General features: G+C 39.1%; 1 protein-coding gene and 1 pseudogene across 11 annotated transcripts in view; one reads left to right on the top strand and one right to left on the bottom strand.

The window, feature by feature from the left end:
- CPEB3 (cytoplasmic polyadenylation element binding protein 3) overlaps window positions 1–26,572 on the bottom strand; it is a 248,131-nt gene that overhangs the window by 84,048 nt on the left and 137,511 nt on the right. For all 11 annotated transcript variants that reach the window (XM_012505798.2, XM_012505800.2, XM_030809262.1 and 8 more), the window contains 2 exons: window positions 14,586–14,753; window positions 12,667–12,756 (listed from right to left, as the gene is read on the bottom strand). In XM_012505798.2, the coding sequence (XP_012361252.1) occupies window positions 12,667–12,756; window positions 14,586–14,753 (258 nt within the window). The remainder of the gene's footprint in view (window positions 1–12,666; window positions 12,757–14,585; window positions 14,754–26,572) is intronic.
- LOC101178337 lies at window positions 8,417–9,820 on the top strand (annotated as a pseudogene).

Genomic DNA, 26,572 nt, shown 5'->3' with positions numbered 1-26,572 from the left:
GATACCATCTCACATTAGTCAGAATGGCTATTACTAAAAAGTCAAAAAATAACAGGTGCTGGCAAGGTTGCACAGAAAAAGTCAGAATGGCTATTACTAAAAAGTAAAAAAATAACAGGTGCTGGCAAGGTTGCACAGAAAAAGGAACGCTTATACACTGCTGGTGGGAGTGTAAATTAGTTCAGCCATTGTGGAAAACAGTGTGGCAATTCCTCAAAGACCTAAAAACAACTACCATTCGAGCCAGCAAACCCATTACTGGGTATATACTCAAAGGAACATAAATCGTTCTATCATAAAGACACATGCACATATGTGTTCACTGCAGCACTATTCACAATAGCAAAGACATGGAATCAACCTAAATGCCTACCAATGGTAGACTGGATAAAGAAAACGTGGTACATATATACCATGGAATAGTACGCAATCGTTAAGAAGAACAAGATTATGTCCTTTGCAGGAACACAGATGGAGCTGGAGGCTATTATCCTTAGCAAAGTAGTGAACAGAAAACCAAATACCACATGTTCTCACTTATACATGGGAGCTAAATGATGAGAACACATGGACACATAGAGGGGAACAATAGACACAACAGATACTGGGGCCTATTGGAGGGTGGAGGGTGGGAGGAGGGAGAGGATCAGGAAAAATAACTAATGGGCACTAGGCTTAATACCTGGGTGACCAAATAATCTGTATAACAAACCCCTATGACCTACATAACAAAAAGACTGGAAGGAGATAGAAAAATGATGGTTGGTTCCGCTGGGATGGTTCTGCTGTTCTGCTGGGATTATTCTTATTGTTTATAAAATAACATGTTCAAAGAGAACCATATTGCTTTGTTCTGGTTCTACTACTTCATTATAATACCAAGGTCTACAATTAGAATAGCAATAGAAAATACTGGGATCATGTAACTGATAAGAGGGCCTTCATATCTACTCTCTCTGGGAGACTAGATCAATTTAGGAGAAAAAAATCCTTCAAGGCTCTTTCATTTTTCTTCTACCTCACAACATCCCTGTTGCGCATGGTAGCTCACGCCTATAATCCCAACACTTTGGGAGGCTGAAGTGAGAGGATCGCTTGAGCCCAGGAGTTTGAGAACAGCCCAGGCAACAGAGCAAGACTCTGTCTCCACAAAAAATAAAAATAAAAAATAAGCCAGGCATGGTAGTGAGTGCAGCTACTCAGGAGGCTAAGGCAGGAGGACTGCTTGAGCCCTGGAAGTCAAGGCTGCAGTGAGCCATGATTGTACTGCACTCTAGCCTGGGTGACAGAGTGTGGCCCTGTCTCCAAACAAACAAACAAAAAACAAATTACAGCCACACTTCCTTCATTTCTCCAAAGGCACTAAAGCCTTTTTGTCATACTTAGTTCTCCCTGCATGATAGTCCTCAGCTTGGAATTTGCTTCCCTACATGTTCTAGCTAACTCCTCAATTTTCAGGTCTGCTTAAATGCCATTTTCTCAAACAAGCTCTCTCCATACTCCCAATCTAAACTGATGCCCCCTTTTTAGAGTCTCTACTGCACTCTATTTTTCCTTCAGAGAACTTATCAGTTTGTAATCATGTTTACTTTTGTGATTATCTGATTAATTTCTTATCTCCCCCATAGGACTGTAAGTTTGTGAGGTCCACGACCAAGTCATGAAAACAAACATTGTGACTTTTATGCCTTCCTTCACCTTCCATGGTCTCAGTGGTGTTCTAAGGGCAACAAGCATTTCCTTACTTGCGGTCCACAGACAAACTGATCCATAAGGCTCTGTATATCCTCAATGGGTTATTAAATGTCTTAATGGCCCTTGTGCTGAAAGAGCTGAAGTCTGCATGGCCTCCCACTCTGCTAGCTCAAAAGCATGCAACGAGACAGTCCATGTATCTGGCCACCTTGCCATTCTTTCCCTATGTGGCTTTTTTTTTTTTTTTTTCCCACCAACTGAGGTCTATCTATGTGGATTTTAAGCTCTCAACAATCCACTGAAAATGGTCATGCTTTTACAAACCCTACTTCGAATCTGCACCAAGGTAAACTTGCTGGATGAACAGATGATTCTATTTCACTACATATACACTATCTGAGAAAGGCTAAAGGGCTGAATAGTGGATGGTTCATGTTTTCCTTTCTAGTTACACATAAGCCTAATACAGCCAAACAAACTTTACCTAATGGCCAATGTGAGGTGACCTAAGAAAAATTATTATCAGCAAGAGGGAGTATTATTAAGAAGGCACTGAACAGTTTGAGGTGAACAGTGTAGATATTCTTAACATTGGAATAACATCGAATTTCTTTAGGCTCTCCCCAAATAGGTCATCAACCTTCAGACTTTAGCTGAGAGCAAAACACAACAGGAGCCAATAGTCTAATAATTATTTCTCTTCCCTGACCCCAATCACCAAGAAGGCAATCTGCTCTCTGAGGATGCAAGCCTGAGGACCAGAATCAGGAGATCAGATTCTCTTCTTGGCATAGCTCTCACTGGTCCATCTCAACACCTAACCTCAGCTATAAAATGAGAACACCAACACTTATGTACTATAGTTCTATATTTAATGCTGTTATTTTGGAGTGTACCAAGAGCTATCTATGGAGGCTGCAGAGGTGCTAAATTCCGTACTGCTCTGACCAACCCTAACATTCTCTTCAATTCTCAGTTAACAATTTAAGTAGGATGCTGTAAAATACGGCATATACACAAAGAAGGCAGAAAAGAAGAATGCTAATCCAGAAACTATTAGACATAACATATAATTGAGAAAATAAAAATATTTAGCTTGGAAAGAGAAACTGATAGTCCTTTAAGTACCTAGAGTTAGATGTCACAATGATGACTTATTCTGTCTTACTTTATAAGACATCATTGACCAAGGAGTAAAGATTGCAGGGAAGCATTTGACACAATAGAGGGAAACATTTAATAACTACCTAGGCCTACAAATATAAAGACTTCTAAAATAAACTGCCTCCCTTGTCACCGGATGTCTCAAAGCAAAATGAGCAATTCTGTGGGCTATTTTGGAGCAGGAGTCAACATACGTTTTCTGTAAAGAGATGTATGTGCCACATATAATTCCTTAAAGATGTATAAAAAAATCCTTAAGCTCATAGGCCATACAAAAACAGGTAGTTTGTTGACCTTTGTTCTAGAGAAGCACTGTCTAACAGAAATGTAATATGACTCACATATGTAATTAAAATTTTTCCAGTATCTATATTTTAAAAGGTAAAAAGAAACAGGTAAAGTTAATTTTAATATCTTATTTAATCCAATATCTCCATAAAGTTATTTTAACGTGCAAACAAAATTATTAATGAGATTATCTACATTTAAAAAAAAACAAGCCTTTGAAATGCAGGGTATATTTACACGTAAAACCATATCTCAGGTCAAACTAGTCACATTTCAAGAGCTCATTAGCTACATACTGTAGCAAGTAGTTCTAGATAAACTGTGCATTTCTTGAGAAACAGAAGAGATGACCTTCCAATCAATATTCAATTCTAAGAACTCAAATCGATGAGGAAAAAATTGGACTAGCCAGCCTATAAATAAAACTGGGGCATCTGTCAAGCTACCTGAAAAAATAAAGCTGGATCCTTTCTCGTGCCTTACTCCAGTATAAATTCCAGACCAAAACAAGATGTCAATGTCAAAAGTAAAGTAATACGAGCAACAACAACAAAAAGAAAACAACACGTGTAGTATTTTCTTATTGTCCTGCAGTGGGAAAAATCTTTTAAGGCATGTCACAAATATTCAGAAAACATAAAGAAGACATTAATAAATTTACCAATATAAAAATTTATAATGTTAGTACTACAAAAAAAATTAAAGAGGGTCAAAAAGTAAATGACAAATGGGGGAAGGTTAAGAAGTTTAACAAGGATATCCAGGACTTAAACTCGGCTCTGCACCAAGCAGACCTAATAGACATCTACAGAACTCTCCACCCCAAATCAACAGAATATACATTCTTCTCAGCACCACATCATACTCATTCCAAAATTGACAACATAGTTGGAAGTAAAGCACTCCTCAGCAAATATAAAAGAACAGAAATCACAATAAACTGTCTCTCAGACCACAGTGCAATCAAATTAGAACTCAAGATTAAGAAACTCACTCAAAACCACACAACTACATGAAAACTGAACAACCTGCTCCTGAATGACTATTGGGTAAATAATGAAGGCAGAAATAAAGATGTTCTTTGAAACCAATGAGAACAAAGACACAACGTACCAGAATCTCTGGGACACATTTAAAGCAGTCTGTAGACGGAAATTTGTAGCACTAAATGCCCACAAGAGAAAGCAGGAAAGATCTAAAATTGACACCCTAACATCACAATTGAAAGAACTAGAGAAGCAAGAGCAAACAAATTCAAAAGCCAGCAGAAAGCAAGAAATAACTAAGATCAGAGCAGAACTGAAGGAGACAGAGACACAAAAAACCCTTCAAAAAAATCAATGAATCCAGGAGCCGTTTTTCTGAAAAGATCAACAAAATTGATAGACTGCTAGCAAGACTAATGAAGAAAAGAGAGAAGAATCAAATAGACGCAATAAAAAATAATAAAGGGGATATCACCACCGATCCCACAGAAATACAAACTACCATCAAAGAATACTATAAACACCTGTACACAAATAAACTAGAAAATCTAGAAGAAATGGATAAATTCCTGGACACATACACCCTCCCAAGACTAAACCAGGAAGAAGCTGAATCTCTGAATACACCAATAACAGGCTCTGAAATTGAGGCAATAATTAATAGCCTACCAAAAAAAGTCCAGGACCAGACGGATTCACAGCTGAATTCTACCAGAGGTACAAAGAAGAGCTGGTACCATTCCTTCTGAAACGATTCCAATCAATAGAAAAAGAGGGAATCCTCCCTAACACATTTTATGAGGCCGGCATTATCCTGATACCAAAGCCTGGCAGAGACACAACCAAAAAAGAGAATTTTAGACCAATATCCCTGACGAACATGGATGTGAAAATCCTCAATAAAATACTGGCAAACTGAATCCAGCAGCATATGAAAAAGCTTATCCGCCATGATCAAGTTGGCTTCATCCCTGGGATGCAAAGCTGGTTCAATATCGCAAATCAATAAACATAATCCATCACATAAACAGAACCAACAACAGAAAAAAAACACGATTATCTCAATAGATGCAGGAAAGGCCTTTGACGAAATTCAGCAGCCCTTAATGCTAAAAACTCTCGATAAACTAGGTATTGATGGAACGTATCTCAAAATAATAAGAGCTATTTATGACAAACCCACAGCCAATATCATACTGAATGGGCAAAAACTCGAAGCATTCCCTTTGAAAACTGGCACAGGACAGGGATGCCGTCTCTCACCATTCCTATTCAACATAGTGCTGGAAGTTCTGGCCAGGGCAATCAGGCAAGAGAAAGAAATAAAGGGTATTCAATTAGGAAAAGAGGAAGTCATATTGTCCCTGTTTGCAGATGACATGATTGTATATTTAGAAAACCCCATCATCTCTGCCCAAAATCTCCTTAAGCTGATAAGCAACTTCAGCAAAGTCTCAGGATACAAAATCAAACTGCAAAAATAACAAGCGCTCCTATATACCAGTACCAGACAAACAGCCAAATCATGAGTGAACTCCCATTCACAATTGCTTCAAAGAGAATAAAATACCTAGGAATCCAACTTACAAGGGATGTGAAGGACCTCTTCAAGGAGAACTACAAACCACTGCTCAACGAAATAAAAGAGGACACAAACAAATGGAAGAACATTCCATGCTCATGGATAGGAAGAATCAATATCGTGAAAATGGCCATACTGCCCAAGGTAATTTATAGATTCAATGCCATTCCCATCAAGCTACCAACGACTTTCTTCACAGGTCTGGAAAAAACTACTTTAAAGTTCATATGGAACCAGAAAAGAGCCCGCATTGCCAAGACAATTCTAGGCAAAAAGAACAAAGCTGGAGGCATCATGCTACCTGACTTCAAACTATACTACAAGGCTACAGTAACCAAAACAGCATGGTACTGGGACCAAAACAGATATATAGACCAATGGAACAGAACAGAGGCCTCAGAAATACCACCACACATCTATAACCATCTGATCTTTGACAAACCTGACAAAAACAAAAAATGGGGAAAGGATTCCCTATTTAATAAATGGTGCTGGGAAAACTGGCTAGCCATATGTAGAAAGCTGAAACTGGATCCCTTCCTTACACCTTATACAAAAATTAATTCAAGATGGATTAAAGACTTAAATGTTAGACCTAAAACCATAAAAACCCTAGAAGAAAACCTAGGAAATACCATTCAGGACATAGGCATGGGCAAGGACGTCATGACTAAAATACCAAAAGCAATGGCAACAAAAGCCAAAATAGACAAATCGGATCTAATTAAACTAAAGAGCTTCTGCACAGCAAAATAAACTACCATCAGAGTGAGCAGGTAACCTACAGAATAGGAGAAAATTTTTGCAATCTGTCCATCTGATAAAGGGCTCATATCCAGAATCTACGAAGAACTTAAACAAATTTACAAGAGAAAAACAACCCCAACAAAAAGTGGGCAAAGGATATGAATATGCACTTCTCAAAAGAAGACATTCATGCAGCCAACAGACACATGAAAAAATGCTCATCATCACTGATTATCAGAGAAATGCAAATCAAAACCACAATGAGATACCATCTCACACCAGTTAGAATGGCGATCATTAAAAAGTCAGGAAACAACAGATGCTGGAGAGGATGTGGAGAAACAGGAACACTTTTATACTGTTAGTGGGAGTGTAAACTAGTTCAACCATTGTGGAAGACAGTGTGGCGATTCCTCAAGGATCTAGAACTAGAAATATCATTTGACCCAGTGATTCAATTACTAGATAAATGCCCAAAGGATTATAAACCATGCTACTATAAAGACACATGCATACGTATGTTTATTGTGGCACTATTCACAATAGCGAAGACTTGGAACCAACCAAAATGTCCATCAATGATAGACTGGATTAAGAAAATGTGGCATATATACACCATGGAATACTATGCAGCCATAAAAAAGGATCAGTTCCTGTCCTTTGCAGGGACATGGATGCAGCTGGAAACCATCATTCTGAGCAAACTATCACGAGGACAGAAAACCAACCACTGCATGTTCTCACTCATAGGTGGGAATGGAACAATGAGAACACTTGGACACAGGGCGGGGAACATCACACCCAGGGGCCTGTCATGGGATGGGGGACGGGGGAGGGATAGCATTAGGAGAAATACCTATTGTAAATGATGAGTTAATGGGTGCAGCAAACCAACATGGCACATGTATACCTATGTAACGAACCTTCACATTGTGCACATGTACCCTAGAACTTAAAGTATAATAATAAAAAAAAACTTCAAATTAAGACCTCAAACTATGAAACTACTAAAAGAAATGCTAAGACAAAGAAACAAACAAACAAAAACATTGGGGAAAATCTCCAAGACATTGGTCTGGGCACAAAGATTTCTTGAGTAATACCCCACAAGCAAAGGCAACCAAAGCAAAATGGACAAATGGGATCACATTAAGTTAAAAAGCTTCTGCACAGCAAAGGAAACAGTCAACAAAGTGAAGAGACAACCCACAGAATGGGAGAAAATAGTTACAAACTGTCAATCTAACAAGGGATTAATAACAATATATAAAGAGCTCAAACAACTCAATAGGAAAAAAAATCTAATAATCTGATTTAAAAATGGGCAAAAGAGAGTTTCTAAGGATCATGTCTGAGAGTGAGTATTTCTTTTTTTTTTTCTAAAGGGGAGTCTTGCTCTATCACCCAGGCTGGAGTGCAGTGGCATGATCTTGGCTCAGTGTAAACTCTGCCTCCCAGATTCAAGCGATTCTCCTGTCTCAGCATCCTGAGTAGCTGGAATTACAGGCATGGGCTACCACGCACAGCTAATTTTTGTATTTTTAGTAGAGATGGGGTTTCACCATGTTGATCAGGCTGGTCTCAAACTCCTGACCTTGTGATCTGCCCGCCTCAGCCTCCCAAAGTGCTGGGATTATAAGCGTGAGCCACTGCGCCCGGCCAAGAGTGAGTATTTCTGATCCAGAGACAATGGTCCCGATGAGATGGAGCCTGAAGGCATCATTGAGAGAAACTGAAATGAGATTGTTGACAGTTTTGATGATATGAACCTCTTGGAATCCCTCCTCCATGGCATCTATGCCTATGGTTTTGAGAAGTCCTCTGCCATCCAGCAGTGAGCCATTCTTCTTGTATCAAGGGTTATGATGTGATCACTCAAGCCCTATCTGGGACTGGGAAAATGGCCACCTTTGCCATATCAATTCTGCAGTAGATTGAATTAGATCTAAAGGCTACCCATGCCTTGGTCCTAGCATCCACTTGATAATTGGCTCAAAACATAGAGAAGGTGATCATGACACTAGGAGACTATATGAGTGCCTCCTGTCATGCCTGTACTGGGAACACCAATGTGCATGCTGAGGTGCTGAAACTGCAGATGGAAGTTCCCCATATCATCGTGGGTACCCCTGGCCACATGTCTGATATGCTTAACCAGAGATACCTGTCTCCCAAATACATCAAGATGTTTGTACTGGACGAAGTGATGGAATGTTAAGCCATGGATTCAAGGACTCAATCTATGACATACTCCAAAAGCTCAACAGCAACACCCACGTGGTTTTGCTATCAGCCACAAGGCCTTCTGATGTGCTTGAGGTGACCAAGAAGTTCATGAGGGACCCCATTTGGATTCCTGTCAAGAAGGAAGAGTTGACCCTGGAGGGGATCCACCAATTCTACATCAATGTGGAACACGAGGAGTGGAAGCTGAGCACACTGTGTGACTTGTATGAAACCCTGACTGTCACCCAGGCAGTCATCTTCATCAATACTGGAAAGAAGGTGGATTGGCTCGGCTGGATGCAGTGGCTCACGCCTGTAATCCCAGCACTTTGGGAGGCCGAGGCGGGTGGATCACGAGGTCAAGAGATCCAGACCATCCTGGCTTACACGGTGAAACCCCATCTCTACTAAAAATACAAAAAGAAATTAGCTGGGCGTGGTGGCAGGTGCCTGTAGTCCCAGCTACTAGGAGGCTAAGGCAGGAGAATGGCATGAACCCAGGAGGTGGAGCTTGCAGTGAGCCGAGTGTGCCACTGCACTCCAGCCTGGGTGACAGAGCAAGACTCTGTCTCAAAAAAAAAAAAAAAAAAAAAAAAAAGAAGAAGGTAGATTGGCTCACTGAGAAGATGCATGCTTGGGACTTCACTGTCTCTGCCATGCATGGAGATACGGACCAAAAGAATGAAATGTGATCATGAGGGAGTTTTGTTCTGGCTCTCACAGAGTATTGATTACCACTGACCCGCAGCCAGAGGCATTTATGTGCAGCAGGTTTCTTTAGTTATCAACTGTGACCTTCCCACCAACAGGGAAAACTGTATCCACAGAATCGGTCAAGGTGGTTGGTTTGGCCATAAGGGTGTGGCTATTAACATGGTGACAGAAGAAGACAAGAGGACTCTTTAAGAAATTGAGACCTTATACAACATTCCATTGAGGAGATGGCCCTCAATGCTGCTGACCTCATCTGAGGGGCTATCCTGCTACCTAGCCTCAGTCAGGATTCATTCTTGGGAAACTGAGGAGCAGCAGGAGGCGGAAGGAAAGAGAGCCAAGGGATGGACATCTTGTAATTTTTTTCTTTGAATAAACGTCACTTTTTGAGGCAAAAAAAGAAGGGAGGGTAAAAGATCTGAATAGGCATTTCTCAAAAGACAACATACAAATGGCAAACAGATATATGAAAAGGTGCTCAATATTACTGATTGTCAGCAAAAGGCAAATCAAAACTACAATGTGATATCATCTCACCACAGTTAAAATGGTTTTTATCCAAAAGACAGGCAATAAGAAAGGCTGGTGAGGATGTGGAGAAAACAGAACACTTGTATGCTGTTGGTGGGAATATAAATTAGTATAGCCACTATGGAGAACAGCACGGAGGTTCCTCAAAAAACTAAAAATAGAGCTGCCATATGATCCATCAATCGTACTGCTAGGTATATATAACCAAAAGAAAGTATATATATATAATTTGAGCCAATTATCAAGAAAGTATATCGAAGAGATACCTGTACGCCCATGTTCGTTGCAGCACTATTCACAATAGCCAGGATTTGGAAACAACCTTTATCCATTCATCAACAGATGAATGGATAAAGAATATGTGGTACATGACCAGGCACGGTGGCTCACGCCTGTAATTCCAGCACTCTGGGAGGCCAAGGTGGGTGGATCACCTGAGGTTGGGAGTTCGAGACCAGCCTGACCAACATGAAGAAACCCCATCTCTACTAAAAATGTAAAATTAGCTGGGCATGATGGCGCATGCCTGTAATCCCAGCTACTCAGGAGGCTGAGGCAGGAGAATCTCTTGAATCCCGGAGGTGGAGGTTGAGGTGAGCCAAGATTGTGCCATTGCACTCCAGCTTAGACAACAAGAGTGAAAATCCATCTCACAAAAAAAAAAAAAAAAGAATATGTGGTACATATACACAGTGGAGTAGTATTCAGCCATAAAAAAAGGAGTCCTGTCATCTGCAACAACATGGATGGAACTGGAGGACATTATGTTAAGAAAAATAAGCCAGGCACAGAAAGACAAACTTCCCATTGTCTCATGCATTTGTGAGAGCTAAAAATCAAAACAATTGAACTCATGATGACAGAAAATAGAATGATGTAAGTTATCAGAGGCTGGAAAGAAGGTGGGGGTGGGTGGGTTAAAGTGGGCATGGTTAATGGGTACAAAAACATAATTAGATGGAATGAATAAGATCTGGTCTTTGATAGTACAACAGGGTGACTACAATCAACAATAATCTACCGCATATTTTTAAATAACTAAAGTATAATTGGAATGTTTATAACACAAAGAAATGATAAATGCTTGAGGTGATGAATACCCCATTTACCCTGATGTGATTATTACATACTGTATGCCTATATCAAAATATCTCGGCTGGGCACGGTGGCTCACGCCTGTAATCCCAGCACTTTGGGAGGCCAAGGCAGGCGGATCATGAGGTCAGGAATTCAAGACCAGCCTGGCCAATATGGTGAAAACCTGTCTCTACTAAAATTACAAAAGTTAGCCGGGTGTGGTGGCATGCACCTGTAGTCCCAGCTACTCAGGAGGCTGAGGCAGGAGAATTGCTTGAACCCGGGAGGCAGAGGTTGCAGAAGCCAAGATCACACCATTGCACTCCAGCCTGGGCAACAGAGTGAGACTCGGTCTCAAAAAAAAAAAAAGGCAGGGCATGGTGGCTCACGCCTGTAATCCCAGCACTTTGGGAGGCTGAGGCGGGTGGATCACGAGGTCAGGAGATCGAGACCATCTTGGCTAACACGGTGAAACCCCGTCTCTACTAAAAATACAAAAAATTAGCTGGGCGTGGTGGCGGGAGCCTGTAGTCCCAGCTACTCGGGAGGCTGAGGCAGGAGAATGGCGTGAGTCAGGGAGGCGGAGCTTGCAGTGAGCCGAGATCATGCCACTGCACTCCAGCCTGGGTGACAGAGCGAGACTCCATCTCAAAACAAACAAACAAACAAAAAAAACAAAAAAAAACAAAGAACAAGCAACAGCCCTCTATATTTACTTATTTTTATGGGTTATAAAGAGAGTGAGAATTGGAGAAGTACAACTGACAATGAAACCTAATAAACCGGACATAAAAGGAAGCCACTTGCCTTCCTCAGGTTAGGCTATAATTTGATTCATTTATGAGGCACAGGAAGGACAAGTATTTTCACTCCATCTTTTTGTGCTGAGTAATATTACACAATAATACGTATCAAAAAGCCATTTTTCTGAAATGAAATGTATCCTTGAAACATATCTACAGAATGTAACACAAACCTTTAACCCAAAACATTCTTCTATATAAATCTAGGAACACACGCAAATGAATATCACCAGTAAAGTTCCCTAGATTCTGCAGAAATGACAAACTATGAACAAAGCAATATATTTTCATGCCCTCATAAATTATTAAATGAGCCTCCCCAAAAATCAGGGAAGCAGGGTCATATGGAGCGTCTTTTGCTAGTTTGCCCTCCGCTCCCAAACAGGCTAAGTCACTTAAGATACAGATGTGGATAAAGATAATTTTGTACAATGCCATTCTTTAGCCACTAGGTTTCCCAGGTTTGGGGTTTACAAGATCTATAAAACCATAGGGCTATGGAATACAAATAAAATCTGACCCTAAATAATCTTTTCCTTTACCATTGCTGACATTCCTCAAAACCCTAGATCTTTTCTTTCAAAATAATGAAAATTAGCAGGAGGCTCATCCACAACAGACTCCCCAGGGTCTCACTGTCAATAAAATCAGTGCCATGAAACAATCAGTGTGCTTCGGGGGAAGAGTCTCTAAGTGGAAACATAATACACAAAAGGATGATCAACAATAAAATGTTTTCCTAATTGGGGGAAAAAATTCAACAGCTATTTCAAGAGTTAAAAGCCTGCCTTTTATTGAACTGTCATGCTATCTCTCCAACAGGCAAGCAGTGGAAACATTTTAAGAGCATTACCTTTAGGAGGAAAATACGACTTGCTTTCAGCTTTGTGGGGCCAGTCTACTACGAGAGGTCCAAACCTGCGAAAGCTGGCAGTGATCTCATCTACAAAACAAAGAAAGAATCTTAGCAAAAGAGAAAAAAATATTGCAACCAGAAAACCAGAATAGCCCAAAACATGTCTTTTTAGTTTAAAAAAATGTTTTGAGGGTTGTTTTCTAAAGCATCTTTACGGAAGTGAAACCTACTAAGTGAAATACCATTGCTTGGGTGTACATTTGGTTATTCACTTTTAATCATGCAAAGTGTGTTTCTAACTATAATTCATTTCCTTTCACTGCCAATAAACTTGACATAAATAATTTGGAAGAAAAGTATCTCATATTAAACTAAAGTGACTTCTATGTCAAACAGAAAGATTCTAAAAATAGGAATATTCGCTGATTTTAGTAAGAAAGTAAGGTACAGAAAATATTTAAAATACGGTTTCACTTGTATGGAACTTCTAAGATTATTTAAGAAATAGATATGATTCTTTTGGTGAGCAGTAGGGGCAATAAGTAGGTAATTCTATTGGGTGATAAGAAAATGTTGACAGCCAACGCTCTCTTTAATAACTACATATTACATACCCTATATAGAAAATATATCAAAACTCATAGATCAATACATTTATATTTTCCCTCTGACATACGACTCAAAGCAGAGGTTATAATCTGGCTCCTACTCAGGTTTAGGGTACCACTCTCTCAGCCATGATCTTAAAAATTGTTTTGAAGAAAATCTAATCAATAGATGAGATTAACATGAATACAAGAACAATTTGGAGGAAAATAAGCGTTCAGCTATGTATAACTTTAATGTAGTTAGTCTAAAATAAAACCACTTTTTGAGACTTTTCTCCTCTCACCATGAAAAAAGGAAATCATGATAAATTAGAAATGTGTCATAGCTAGAAAAATGCTGGAAAAACAAGACTGTTAGAATATCAGACAGTATTTTTATATCAGACCCAAAGCCTACTGGAACTAGAGTTGTTTTTGCTTAAGTTAACTTTGTCACAATTTTATTTCACTCATCCTTTCAACAAATATTTATTGACAACTTACCGTGTACTAAAATAAACTGGCTTTAGGCATAAGTGAACACTCATTTTTGGACTGATAGCATCTCAAAACTATTATTAAGAAAAATTCTAATTCATCTTCATTCTTTTAAAGAGGCAGATTATGCTTTTTGTTAATAGGTATTTGTTTTTATTTATTTATTTACTTATGAGACAGGGTCTCACTCTGTCACCCAGGCTGGAGTTCAGTGGTATGATCATAGCTCACTGTAACCTCAAACTCCTGGGCTCAAGTGATCTCCCACCTCAGCCTCCCAAGTAGCTGGGAGTACAGGCACATACCACCATACCTGGCTAATCTTTTTATTTTGTAGAGACAGGGTCTTGCTATGTTGCCCAGGCTGGTCTTGAACCCCTGGGCTCAAGTAATCCTCCCACCTTGGCCTCCCAAAGTACTGGGATTACAGGCGTAAGCCACTGCACTGGCCAGTATTTATATTAAAATGTGAGATGGTTTGGTGTGATGGACATGAGCAAAAGCTCTGGAATCTAAATGAATTTGAGTTGCAACTGTACTATCAGCTATATAACCCTGAACAAATTATTTCTCTCTGATCCTCAGTTTCCTTATCTATAAAATGGAGATGCTAGGATATCCTTATAAGATAGCTTTGAGGATTAAATGAGATAATGTAACACGAAGTACTTAGTACAATAATAGACTATTACTTTCTAATCTACCAAATAGTCTCACCTCCTATGCACTAAGATATAGATGTCCTAAAGTTGACTTGGAGAGGAGAGGCAGGGTCAGAACACACAAAGAACAAACTTAGCCTTTGCAAAATCATTAATGAATGCATAGTACCTTCATCAATATCAGGAGGAAGGCCTCCAACAAACACCTTTCTAGAGTAGCGTTCTACTCGTTCCCCATTTTGACAGCGAGTGGGAGAACTTAAGCCAGATGACAAGGCCTGATCGCCGTGGCTATCGTCCAGGAAGGCATCTTCAAAGGGAAAGAGAGAAGATCGACCTGAAACAAATGTGGGAGTTTCTATAATTAAAATGATTTTCTAGGACAATAAATGCTCTATTAGAAGCCTGAAGTGCAGAGAGAAGCATTCAAAAAAAAAATGTGTCCTGAGCTGTGGCTTTTCCAAGATTACCAGGACTGAAGATTACCAGATAACTTTTTATCATCATTTTTGTGTAAGGGTAGGCACAGCCTTGGGATGACCAGATTGCTAACTAAAGAAAAAGAATCGTCCAGGTGGGCAAGGTGACTCATGCCTGTAATCCCGGCACTCTGGGAGGCTGAGGTGGGCCCATCACCTGAGGTCAGGAGTTCAAGGCCAGCCTGGCTAACATGGCAAAACCCCATCTCTATTAAAAACACAAAAATTAGCCGGACATGGTGGTGCACGCGTGTAATCCCAGCTACTCAGGAGGCTGAGGCAGGAGAATCGCTTGAACCCGAATCGGGGAGGTGGAGGATGCAGTGAGCCAAGATCGTGCCATTGCACTCCAGCCTGAGCGACGAGAGTGAAACTCAGTCTCAGAAAAAAAAAGCATCAAAATTTCAGTGGTTTCCTTGCTAAAAAATCACTGCATTTTACTCATTCAGTCTATCATAGCTACTAGGAGTATATTCAGCAGCTATGTTTTTTTTCTTTCTTTAATCATTTCTTAAAATAATTGGACAAAGTAATCTCTATCCACAGATTTTTATCTGCTCTTTATGGTAATCTCAGAGGTTTAGTTCTAAAGAGTGGTCCTGATAGCCAAGGGAATACAAAACTGGTGACAGAGGCTGATAACTTCTTTTCTAATAGTGGAACTAAAGATCATCAAGTTTTCCTTGTCATTCAAAGCTACTCTAATTTGGAAATAAACATATGCAATAATAAAGGACAGGGTAAGTAAATGAAAACATATAACTTAAGATGTGAGAGTATAAATGTGGATGTGGTTATGAAACACTTAACCCTACTAATCTAGGCTATATTTTATAACACTTAAAAAATGTATGAAAAGAAATGAAAAAAGAATTATTTTCATTAACTTTATAGCCAAATAAAATTTGTAGAGCAAAAGTACCTACCGAATCCACATGACTATAAGAAAGATACCAGCACTTAAAGTCAGCAACAAATTTACCAGCAGTAAATATAACACAATAATGCCATTTGGCATTACAAAATAAAATCTAAATTTAAAATCATAAAATTTAAAATAAATAAAAAATAATTTATTTCCTGTTTGAGCCAGTGACTTCCTAGTAAAACTTTCCACTAGGTTCCACTCTAAAAATGAACCATTAGAGTACTCTAACTTTTGGGGGAAAAAAGGAAAATTCCCCTCTAAAATAAATTCATATACTCTTAAAAAAAAAAAAGAGCAGTGTCTTCCCCATTTAGTCTATACTATCTTTATTTCCTGAAACCTAGGTTTTTGTGTCACAACAGCCAACTCTAAAACAGAATATAAATAGCCCTTAGAAAAATACTGAACATGTATTTCTTTTACAAAAAAGTTAAAGTTATTAATATAACTCTGGTTATTTTGTGAACAACCTAGGTAGTGTAAAAAAGACACTGTTTTAATGCTAGGAGTTAAACAAAAAGACCAAATAATTTTTTGTTCAGTTTTCCCCAGCTTAGCTACAAAGAAACAGAACAAAATCTGTCATCTCATGCCACTTATCTTTTTTAGCCTGGCAGCAACAAACAATAGACAGTAAATTCTCATCCCTTGATGTTTGTTTTGATCACTGGGGGGTGAAAAAAATAGATTTGCACCAACTATAGGCAAAAAGAGCTTTCTAAAGACATCCAGTGACATTCTCCTAGAGCTGACAGGTTTGCTTTATTCCATAGCCCACACTCAGTGAATTACATGCCTACTCAGTGTCAGGCACATGCGCAAATCAGCATTTCCCACTGAGTGTTCCTAAACCCACCTATTACCTTCAACACTAGTAACATTAGATACTCAGAAAACAAGAGCTGGGGAAGGGGAAACGAAATAATCTGGGAAAATAATGCATACGTTATGCCTTTCCACCTCAGAAAATAAAAGGCTATGAAAAGTTCTACAGTAAAGAAACATTAACTGGCCAGGCATGGTGGCTCATGCCTGTAGTCCCAGCACTTTGGGAGGCCGAGGCAGGTGGATCACTTGAGTCCAGGAGTTCAAGACCAGCCTGGGCAACATGGTGAAACTCTGTCTCTACAAAAAATACAAAAATTAGCCGGGCATGGTGATGCACATCTGTAGTCCCAGCTACTGGGGAAGCTGAGGTGGGAGGATTGCTTGAGTCCAGGAGGTACAGGTTGTAGTGAGCTGAGACCACACCAGTGCACACCAGCCTGGGTGACAGAGTGAGACCCTGTCTCAAAAAAAAAAACAACATTAACTTACTCCAGCATTACCCAGATGTTAAAGGAACCCTTTACCATACAAAACTCAGTGGAAAACACTTGAGGAAATATTCACCCATATTTCAGTGACACCGAACAAATAAGATACTTCCTTGCCAAAGGAATCACAGTCTGGTGGGGGAGACAGGCAAGTACATAAATAATTATAAAACAGAGATGTGCTAAGAGAAGACTTTACCAAGTGACACAAGAACACAATTTACTGCCCTCCTGGAGATTGGTGGGGAGAGATTTTTAGAGTATTTTCACAGGAGGGCAATTTTGAGCAGAATCTTGTCAGAGTGCGAGTTTCTGAAGTAAAGGAACAAGAAGCCACAGAGCAAGTACTGTCAAAACAGCTCTTGATCTTTCCCTCCAAAATTGCTCCTTCTCTAATATTCCCTAAAATCTCAATAAAAATGCTGATTATCCACACTGGATTCAATCCAGAAACCTAGAAATCATCCTTGACATCTCCCTTTCTCTTATACTCCATGTCAAATCCATCTCTCACTAAGTCCTGCCAATTCAAGCAGAGTAAATAGTCTGTTGAGTCTACTGACTTCTACCTCCTACCCCACAATGCTTTCTCCACAAAACAGCCAAAGGTACCATTTTCAAACATTAATTTGAACATGTAAGCACACTCCTCACCCCATCCTCAAAAGCCCTCAATGATTTCCCATTACTTTTTGGATAAAGTACAAAAACATAACTGTGAACTGCAAGGCCTCTGCACACCTCTTCTACGTCACAGTTGCTGCCTCTCCCTCTTGCTCACTAACTGCCAATCACACAGACCTCCTTCGTATTTCTGATTATTCCTCCTTGCTGCAAGCCATAAGGACAATGGGTTCCCTCTACCTAAAACAAACACACCCTTTTCAACTCTCCAATTTCCTAATTAATTCCTACTAATTCTTCAGGTCTCAGCTGAAAAGTCTTCCTTAGGTTGAACTTTCCTAAGCCTTTAGATTAGGTTAGATTCCCTTTGCTATCCACACACAGGCCCCTGTATTCCTCCTTCCTAACACTTTCCCCAAGGACCATTATACCATTTGGGTGTGTTTTTATTGAGTATCTCTTTCCCTAACCCTATTAAGTTGTAAACTCTATTAGGATGGGACCAATTTAATCTTGTTCACCACTGTATCTTCCTGCCCTAATTAGGTCATATAAAAGGCACACCAAAAATGTTAAATGTGAGGCAGCATCCAGGGAAGGAAAACAGTAAGTGCAAAGGCATGTGGCTGCAAATCTATGAAGAAACACAATACACAGGTGTGAGAATGGCAGAGATGTAACCATGTCCTAGAAAATTGAGACCTTTCCTATTGCTTTTATTTGGTCAGGGATTAATGTTCTATATTACAAAATGGAAAATTATTTTCCCACTTTTTGAATTTAATATTTATTCTAATACTGGCTTTTTTTTTTTTTTGAGACAGAGTCTTGCTCTGTCACCCAAGCTGAAGCGCAGTGGCGCAATCTTGGCTTACTGCAACCTCTGCCTCCCAGGTTCAAAGGATTCTCTTGCCTCAGCCTCCCCAGTAGCTGGGATTATAGGCGTATGCCACCACACCCGGCTTATTTTTCTATTTTTAGTAGAGACAGGGTTTCGCCATGTTGGCCAGGCTGGTCTCGAACTCCTGACCTCAAGTGATCTGCCTGTCTCAGCCTCCCAAAGTGCTGGGATTACAGGTGTGAGCCACTGTGCCCAGCTCTAATACTGGCTTATTTTGAACTACACTAACTCCATAGAGACCATGATATTCTCACCTAATCCATCTTCTGTCCTGTCAGAATGACTTCTCTAAGATACCTACGACCATGTTGTCCTCTAGCCAAAATCCTACCATAATTTCTATTACTTCCAACATTTTGAACTCAGGGAGAGGGTGGATGAGGTGAGAGTCTGAGAAATCTGTGACTGTCCAGATGAGACATGAGGAAGTCTTGAACGAGAGCAGTGAAAGAGTGAAGAAGCAGATGTGGAAGACATTCTGGCACAAAAAGAATTTTCTGCATGGCCAACATAACCACAGCTCAGAGTATTTTGGCAAAGAAAACAAAATCAAGAGTTGTAAAAATTTGGACAGTTTTATTAAGTGGGTAATTAAGAAATTTCCCAAGGTTTTAAAACCAAACCTCTGTCTTAGTATTTAGAGTACGATAGACTTTAGCAATAACATAAATTTGCCCTTGGAAATGAAACTGCTAAGAACTAACACATAAATGATATTTCTCTAACTGTGGGTAATAATTAAGAATATAGGTCTGAGAACCCAATCCCCAGATCTACTAATCTGAATCTGTGGGGGTCAGGCTTGAAAATCTGTATTTGCACAAATTTCCCCAGTGAGTCCTATGCTCAAGTTTAAGAATCACTGATGTGAAGATTATTTGTCTGCTACAGGCAGCCACTGAAAGAGATATTCTGTGTGAAGTATATGCAGCCCTGGGAAATATCCAAGTTCAATCAAGTTAAGGAAAGTATATTCTCAACACTGGAATGTAAAATCTATAACCTAATCATCCTTACTGTAACATGACTGCCTGAAGTGCTGGCAGAACAAAAAGTCTGCAGAAAGGATTTAAAAGACAGAATTGTAGAGTAAGAGTTTGTAGTATTTACCCAGTGCAGACCGACAGGATTTATGAGGACTTTATCATACTACGTAGGATTATTCCTCCAGGGGACAGAATGGTTCATGTGGTATTTCCAGAGCTTGAAAATAATCTATTTCCCTCTGCTCTCTCTCTCTCTTATTTTTTTTTTAAATATAGAGATGGGGTCTCACTAGGTTGCCCAGGTTGGTCTTGAACTCCTGGGCTCTAGTGATCTTCCTGCCTCAGCCTCCCAAAGTGCTGGGATTACAGGCATGAGCCACTGCTTCTGGTCCCTCTGCTCTTATTATAAGCTCCTGAAGGACTATATTCCATTAACAAATTCAGGACTCTGCAATTGTGAAGGGGTGACTCTTGAGCTAGTAGACAGTCAGCTACTGAAATTTTATTTCCATATGCATCCAGCTCCATGAGAAAACAGTGGTATTCTGATTTGTCCAGTAATCCCTTGTGAGGATGGTATTCATGCATTCATTTGATTGGCATAAATCCATCTCCAAAACAAATCATCCCTGAGAAGACAGTAAAATTTTAGTTCCTGGACATGTGTTACTAGAAACTGAAAATTTAAGAGGCTGCACCTAAATTGTGCCCCAGGAGAAGTCTTGCTTCACTAACTAGCATCTCTCTGACGTATTTCTTTTTTTTTAAGGAAATATTTCCAAGACCAAAATGTGTTAAGCAAGCCACATTACTTATCAAAAATTATATTTCTATGTGAGGAGGATATAAACCTGCTTTAGAACACCATGATACTGCCACATAAAATATGTATATTTAATATTTCAATAAAAGCAAGAGAAAGGTTTCTCAAATGCTGCAAGTTGGCCATTTGGCTTTCAACCAATGGTCTGGTTCTCTGATATCTATTTCAATTACTATCTATAATTAGTTTTTGGTCCAGTAATTGGACAAATCATCTCTGAATGTGGAGATGGCTTAAAACCAAATGAGCTTGCAGGAAAAGTGCCAAATAGAAGACTGGCAAAGCATTAGTTAAGCATGGAAGTCTTGTCCAAGATAATTCCTCCCCAGAAGGCTCCCTTTCCTTCAGCAAATGATGGAAAAACAAAAGTCCATTGGCCAAGCTATGCCGTGAAAGCTGCTGGGACCTCACCTCTGAGCTCCCACCAAGGCCTCTGCCAACACTCCAGCAGCTCCAGGGTACCTCTGGCCCAGCACTTCTACTCCAAGCCTGACTCTTTTCATTTTAGTCTTGTAAGTAGCTCAGAAATCAGTCACTTTGGGGGTTTAAGAAAAAGGAATTATGAGGCATGACTCCCTCATAAAATACATATATATTCCCTAGAAGTCAAGATAGGTTCCAGCCTAGTGTCCAGTAGGTGACTCTGAACAAAAAACATTTCACTTATGGTCTCATTTGCATAATGAGAGAGTTTAACTAGATGACAGGCTTTCAGATCCCTGGGAACAAGAGAATCCCTTTTATCACACAGAAATCTTACATAAAAATAGATTTACTTCATATTAATATATTAATTTCTTAGGCATCACAAACGTAATATGTTTACAAGTGAACTTTTGATGTCTACCTTAAACTTACTCTCTCCCAGTCCTATTTCAATATGTGGCATTACAATTCACCTAATCACTCCAGCCAGAATCTCAAAATCATTTTTGAGTCTTCCTTCTTATTTACTCTCCAAGGTTAATTCGGCAACCTGACACCATCTGTTAAACACTACTGTTGATCCCATTCTCCAAGATATATCTTTAATTTGTTCACTTCTCTCCAACTCCACTGCCATCACCCTATCCTAACTATCCTCATTTCATGCCTGACATCACCTCCTAACGAGGCAACCCAATTCTCTTTTCATTCCACTCCAAACAGCAACCAGATGTGCTCTTTTAAAAACATGAATCCAATCATTTGACCTTGCTTTAAAGCTTCAAAGATTTCCTCTTGTACTTGGACCAAATTCAAAATCCTTACCAGGAGCTAATGTCCAGCAAGATCAGATTCTCTTTCCTTTCTCCAAATTCACCTTAAGACATACTCCTCCATCACCTACCAAGCATCAGTCATTGTAGGCTTCCTCAAAGTAAAAAAGACTTTGCTTCAAGACTTTTTTTTAAAGAAACACAACTTTTTTGAAATATAATTCTTATATCATACAATTGATCCATTTAATCCATTAGCAGTCACTCTTGGTTTTCCCCCAACCTCTCAGCCCTAGGTGACCACTAATCTCCGTTTTGTCTCAATAGATTTGTCTATTCTGGACACTTCATATAAATGGTATCATACAAATACGTGACTCTTGAGATTGGCTTCTTTCACTTAGTGTAATGTTTTCAAGGTTTATGTTGTACCATGTATCTGTACTTTGCTTCAAGCCTTTTACAAATGCAGTTCCTTCCACCTTCCCCTTTTAAACTAGCTGTCTTATAATATCTGAAATTCCCTTTAAAATATTCCCAGGGAAAAAGGGAAGATAATATATGAAACAAAACTGGCAAAAATGCTGATAATAATTGAAGCTGATGATGGATATATTGGTGTTCATTAAACTATTCTACATTTGTATATATTTGAAAATTTCCTTAATACCAAAAAGTTTTAGATAGCTGTCTCTCCATCCTTTCAGTTTGTTTAAACGTCACCTCTTCGGAGTCCACATCTGGAGTCTAGTACAGTATAGGTATGCAAACACTTAATGAGTAAAATTTGGGTGGAAGGCCCAGAAAATCCCTCCTTCAGTCTTTCTTTTGGCCCCTCCCAGATTAACTTCCCATGAAAGTGAAAAACTAGTCATCTTCCCCTCACTATCGTCTCTGCTCAAATTTTCCTATTACTATGAGCAGTAACATTTTCAGATATTATAACCATGAACATTCAGAAAATTCTCCAATTCATGTCCATGTTTTATTCTAGAATCATCCATACCTTTAAAAAGCAAGCTCATACAACTGGGTTTGAATTAGCAGGATGGCATGCTTCTAGCATGGTCTCCCTGGAATAGCTGATCTCTCTTCCCTTGAGCAGGCTTTTGACAGACATACTCAACTTCAACTCAGCACACAAGTTTGTTTGATTGGATTTTAGAACTTTTGTTATCAATTATGTAACCCATTAATATCAATATATTTTTTATGAACTAAATATACGCAGGAGTACATTTATAACAGTAACTCTAATCATTCTTTGTATTTTTTCATTTGCATTGTTAAAAGAATCTTTTATATTCTCCTTACTGCTCTATAACTAGGAAATTCTGTTAAACATCAAAAATACTGGCATGGGCCGGGTGCAGTGGCTCATGCCTATAATCCCAGCACTTTGGGAGGCCGAGGCGATCCCCTGGGGTCAGGAGTTCGAGACCAGCCTGGCCAACATGGAGAAACCCCATCTCTACTAAAAATACAAAAACTAGCCGGGCATGGTGGTGTGTGCCTGTAATCCCAGCTACTCGGGGGGCTGAGGCAGGCAAATTGCTTGAACTCGGGAGGCAGAGGTTGCAGTGAGCCAAGATCACGCCACTGCACTCAAGCCTGGGCAATGGAGCGAGACTCCATCTCAAAAAGCAAAAAACAAAAACAAAAATATTGGCATAGCCAACATGTCTACTTATGGACAAGAGTTTCACAGAGACCATAAAAACTCATACTCATGTAAATGAAAAGCACAATATATATTAAACGTGTAGGCAAAAATCTTAAATGACACTACCTGGTAGACTAGTTGTATTTTCTCATTTGCATTGTTAAAAGGACCTTTCATATTCTCCTTACTGCTCTATAACTAAGAAATTCTGTTAAACATCAAAAATACTGGCATAGCCAACATGTCTACTTATGGACAATAGTTTCATGGAGAGCATAAAAACTCATTCTCATGTGAAATGAAAAGCACAGCATACATTAAATGTGTAGGCAAAAGTCTTAAATGACACTACCTGGTAGACTAGTTTCTAACAGGGGTTGCAGTTGTATAGGAGGACACATATTAAAGCTTAGCAAAGGCAGAACACTCCCAAAGAAAAATGGTAAGATTCTTTGGTGTGATTCTTATTCCACAAATGAAATCAAGGTTTGTCTACTGGAACAATTCAAAATAGATACAAATGGGAAATATAATTGGGTATTTTTAAACTATATGTAACTGATATTTATTTTCAAATCTTATTCTTTCACATGTCATTCTTCTCATTATTACTGCTTCAGCTACATTACTAGAAGTACTTGGTTTGCTAAGAGTCTACCTTCAATGTCCTCATCCAAGCCTTGAGCTGATGTTCAAGTTATCTCCTGCTTTCATTACTTTATCATAAAACCCTCTTTCTAAAGCCTGACAATATCTGTGTCCAGGAGTTTCACTGTCTGTTTCAAAAACATTCATTAAGGCAGCGTAGATCGTCCTACTACCAGCTTCTCCTCTCCAGCTGGTCCCACAGCATACACTCAGAGATATGTACTCCAAGCATCTGGTCATGGCAATCTCATCTTTAAGCTTTCTTCTAAGGAGAAACACGTACTAGAATGTCTTGCTTCCCATTCCTATTCCATTATCCAAATAGGTCCTGAAATTCTACTTATCCCAGGAAACTTTTCCACACTTAGCAGGAGAGGTGTAAAAGTCCACTGGCCAAATTCTTTCTGACAGAACTCAAAACTTTCATATATATTACATCCCCTTTATTTTTGTTCCTAGAAAATTTACCAACATGACCAGATGCGGTGGCTCATGCCTATAATCCCAGCACGTTGGGAGATGGGCAGATGGCTTGGGGCCAGGAGTTCAGGACCAGCCTAGCCAATACGGTGAAACCCTATGTCTACTAAAAATACAAAAATTAGCCAGGTATGGCGGTGCATGCTTGTAGTCCCAGCTATTTGGGAGGCTGAGGCAGGAGAATCACTTGAACCCATGAGGCGGAGGTTGCAGTGAGCCAAGATTATGCCACTGCACTCCAGCCTGGGTGACAAAGTGAGACTCTGTCTCAGAAAAAGAAAAAAGTTTACCAACATGTTTATGTAACACATAGAAAATAAGTTATAGCTCCAGTTCTATCCTTAATCATAGGTAGAGGGAAGTAACATACATCAGCAAGCTTAATTTTTATTCTTTTTGGGCAAGTCTAAATGTTAATTAGAGGAAAGGGATCAAACATTAATTTAATCCCTGTTCACATGAAAAAATAACCATGAGGAAATCTGCCAATTCATCAGAAGTATACTATGCAGAGTTGGCTCAAATGAATACGTCTCAGAGAATGAGCGTTCTAGATATGAGATCTAGACATGCTTCATCCCATATGGTTATATCATTACATTTAAGGAAGATGACTTCTTTTTCAGCTTTGAAAATGAAAGACTTATTGAAAGCATGGACAAAACATTTTCTGTCCGTTCTTTTTTCATTACAGAAAGCCAACATTCGGTCTTTTAGCATTTGCGCCTCTCTCTGTCTCTCTTCCTCTCTCTCTCATCATTCTCTTCTTCATTTACACCTATCAAACTGCAGACCAAGAGCAGGGACCAAGTCATTCTAGGAAATATTTAGTGTAGCACCTCATACAAAGAAGATCGTGACTTTTGAGAATAAAATCAACCTCACAAATAGATATGGAGAAAGTAAAATGAAAAAAGGATGAGTATTTTTTTCAGAAGCTTAGAAACTATAGGCAACTTTATATTCTTGATGTATAGTATTAATATGCTATTATTTATAAAAATAAGATAATTTTTTAAAATATGACGCCAAACTCTGCTCTGCATAAATGTAGGGTGTTATTTCAAAATAATCCTTATCAATAAGCACTTAATAAGGGCTAACTATACTTAGGGCCCAGTGTTAGGCACTAGAGACAACTATCCTCAAAGAACTTATTCAAGATGAAGAATCAGGGCATACAGAAAAGGCAGGAAGAATGCAAGACAGCAGAATCAGAGGAAAACACTGTCTGCAAGGCCACTGGGGAAGGCTTCCTGGAAAGGGTAAGGTTTGAACTAGTAAAATAAAGATAGTCCTTAGATATATAGATGAGAGGAAGGGTGACCTGTATGGCCAGAGAGTGGGAAAGCAAATAGATTTGTCAGGGGAAGATGAGGTGGGAAAAATGAAGATAATGATGTTGGTGAAAGAGGCAGAGGCCAGATCATGGGGACCCTGAATTGAGAATGGGGGTGACACGAAGTGGTGTTTCAGAAAGATGAAGCTGTAGAAATGGAACAGGAGAAATAAAAATAGCAGAAATGAGAAGGACAAGGCCTGAGAAAACTAGAGGGAAAATCTTGACAAGATCTGGTGACTGATTAGTACGTGAGAAGAAGAAAAGCCAGGCCCTGCTGTCTATTCTCCAGATGGTGTCTATTTTCTACATAAAATAGTTCATTTCCTTTTCTTTCCTGACAGTGATCATTTTTCTAGCAACATGAAACAAGTATGATACAAAATATGTCTTAATAACATAATTTCTAGGCTTCAACTTTTTTAAATTTAAAAACAAGGCAATAAAATTTAATGATATTTATTTCCACGGATAGAAAATAATCATTTACACAAACGTTTTTCCACATAATGATGATGAAAAGCAAAAGGACTGTATGATCCACCATACATATATATTAGCTTCTGCCAATAGTCACTCATTCAACAAATATTTGCTGTGAAATAAATGATAAAAGTATTGTTTGGGTAAGCATAGGCAGAGAATATTTTTAATATTTTTTAAAACATAATAAAATACTATGAATTTAGCATCATTATCTTCTCTTCATGACTCAACTACAAAGTCAGAGACAGCCTGATGAATGGTAAACATTAGCAAATAAAGAGCCA

The sequence above is a fragment of the Nomascus leucogenys genome, chromosome 3 (genome assembly GCF_006542625.1).
Source record: "Nomascus leucogenys isolate Asia chromosome 3, Asia_NLE_v1, whole genome shotgun sequence".
Taxonomy (NCBI): domain Eukaryota; kingdom Metazoa; phylum Chordata; class Mammalia; order Primates; family Hylobatidae; genus Nomascus; species Nomascus leucogenys.
This window is presented reverse-complemented; position numbering and strand designations above follow the sequence as displayed.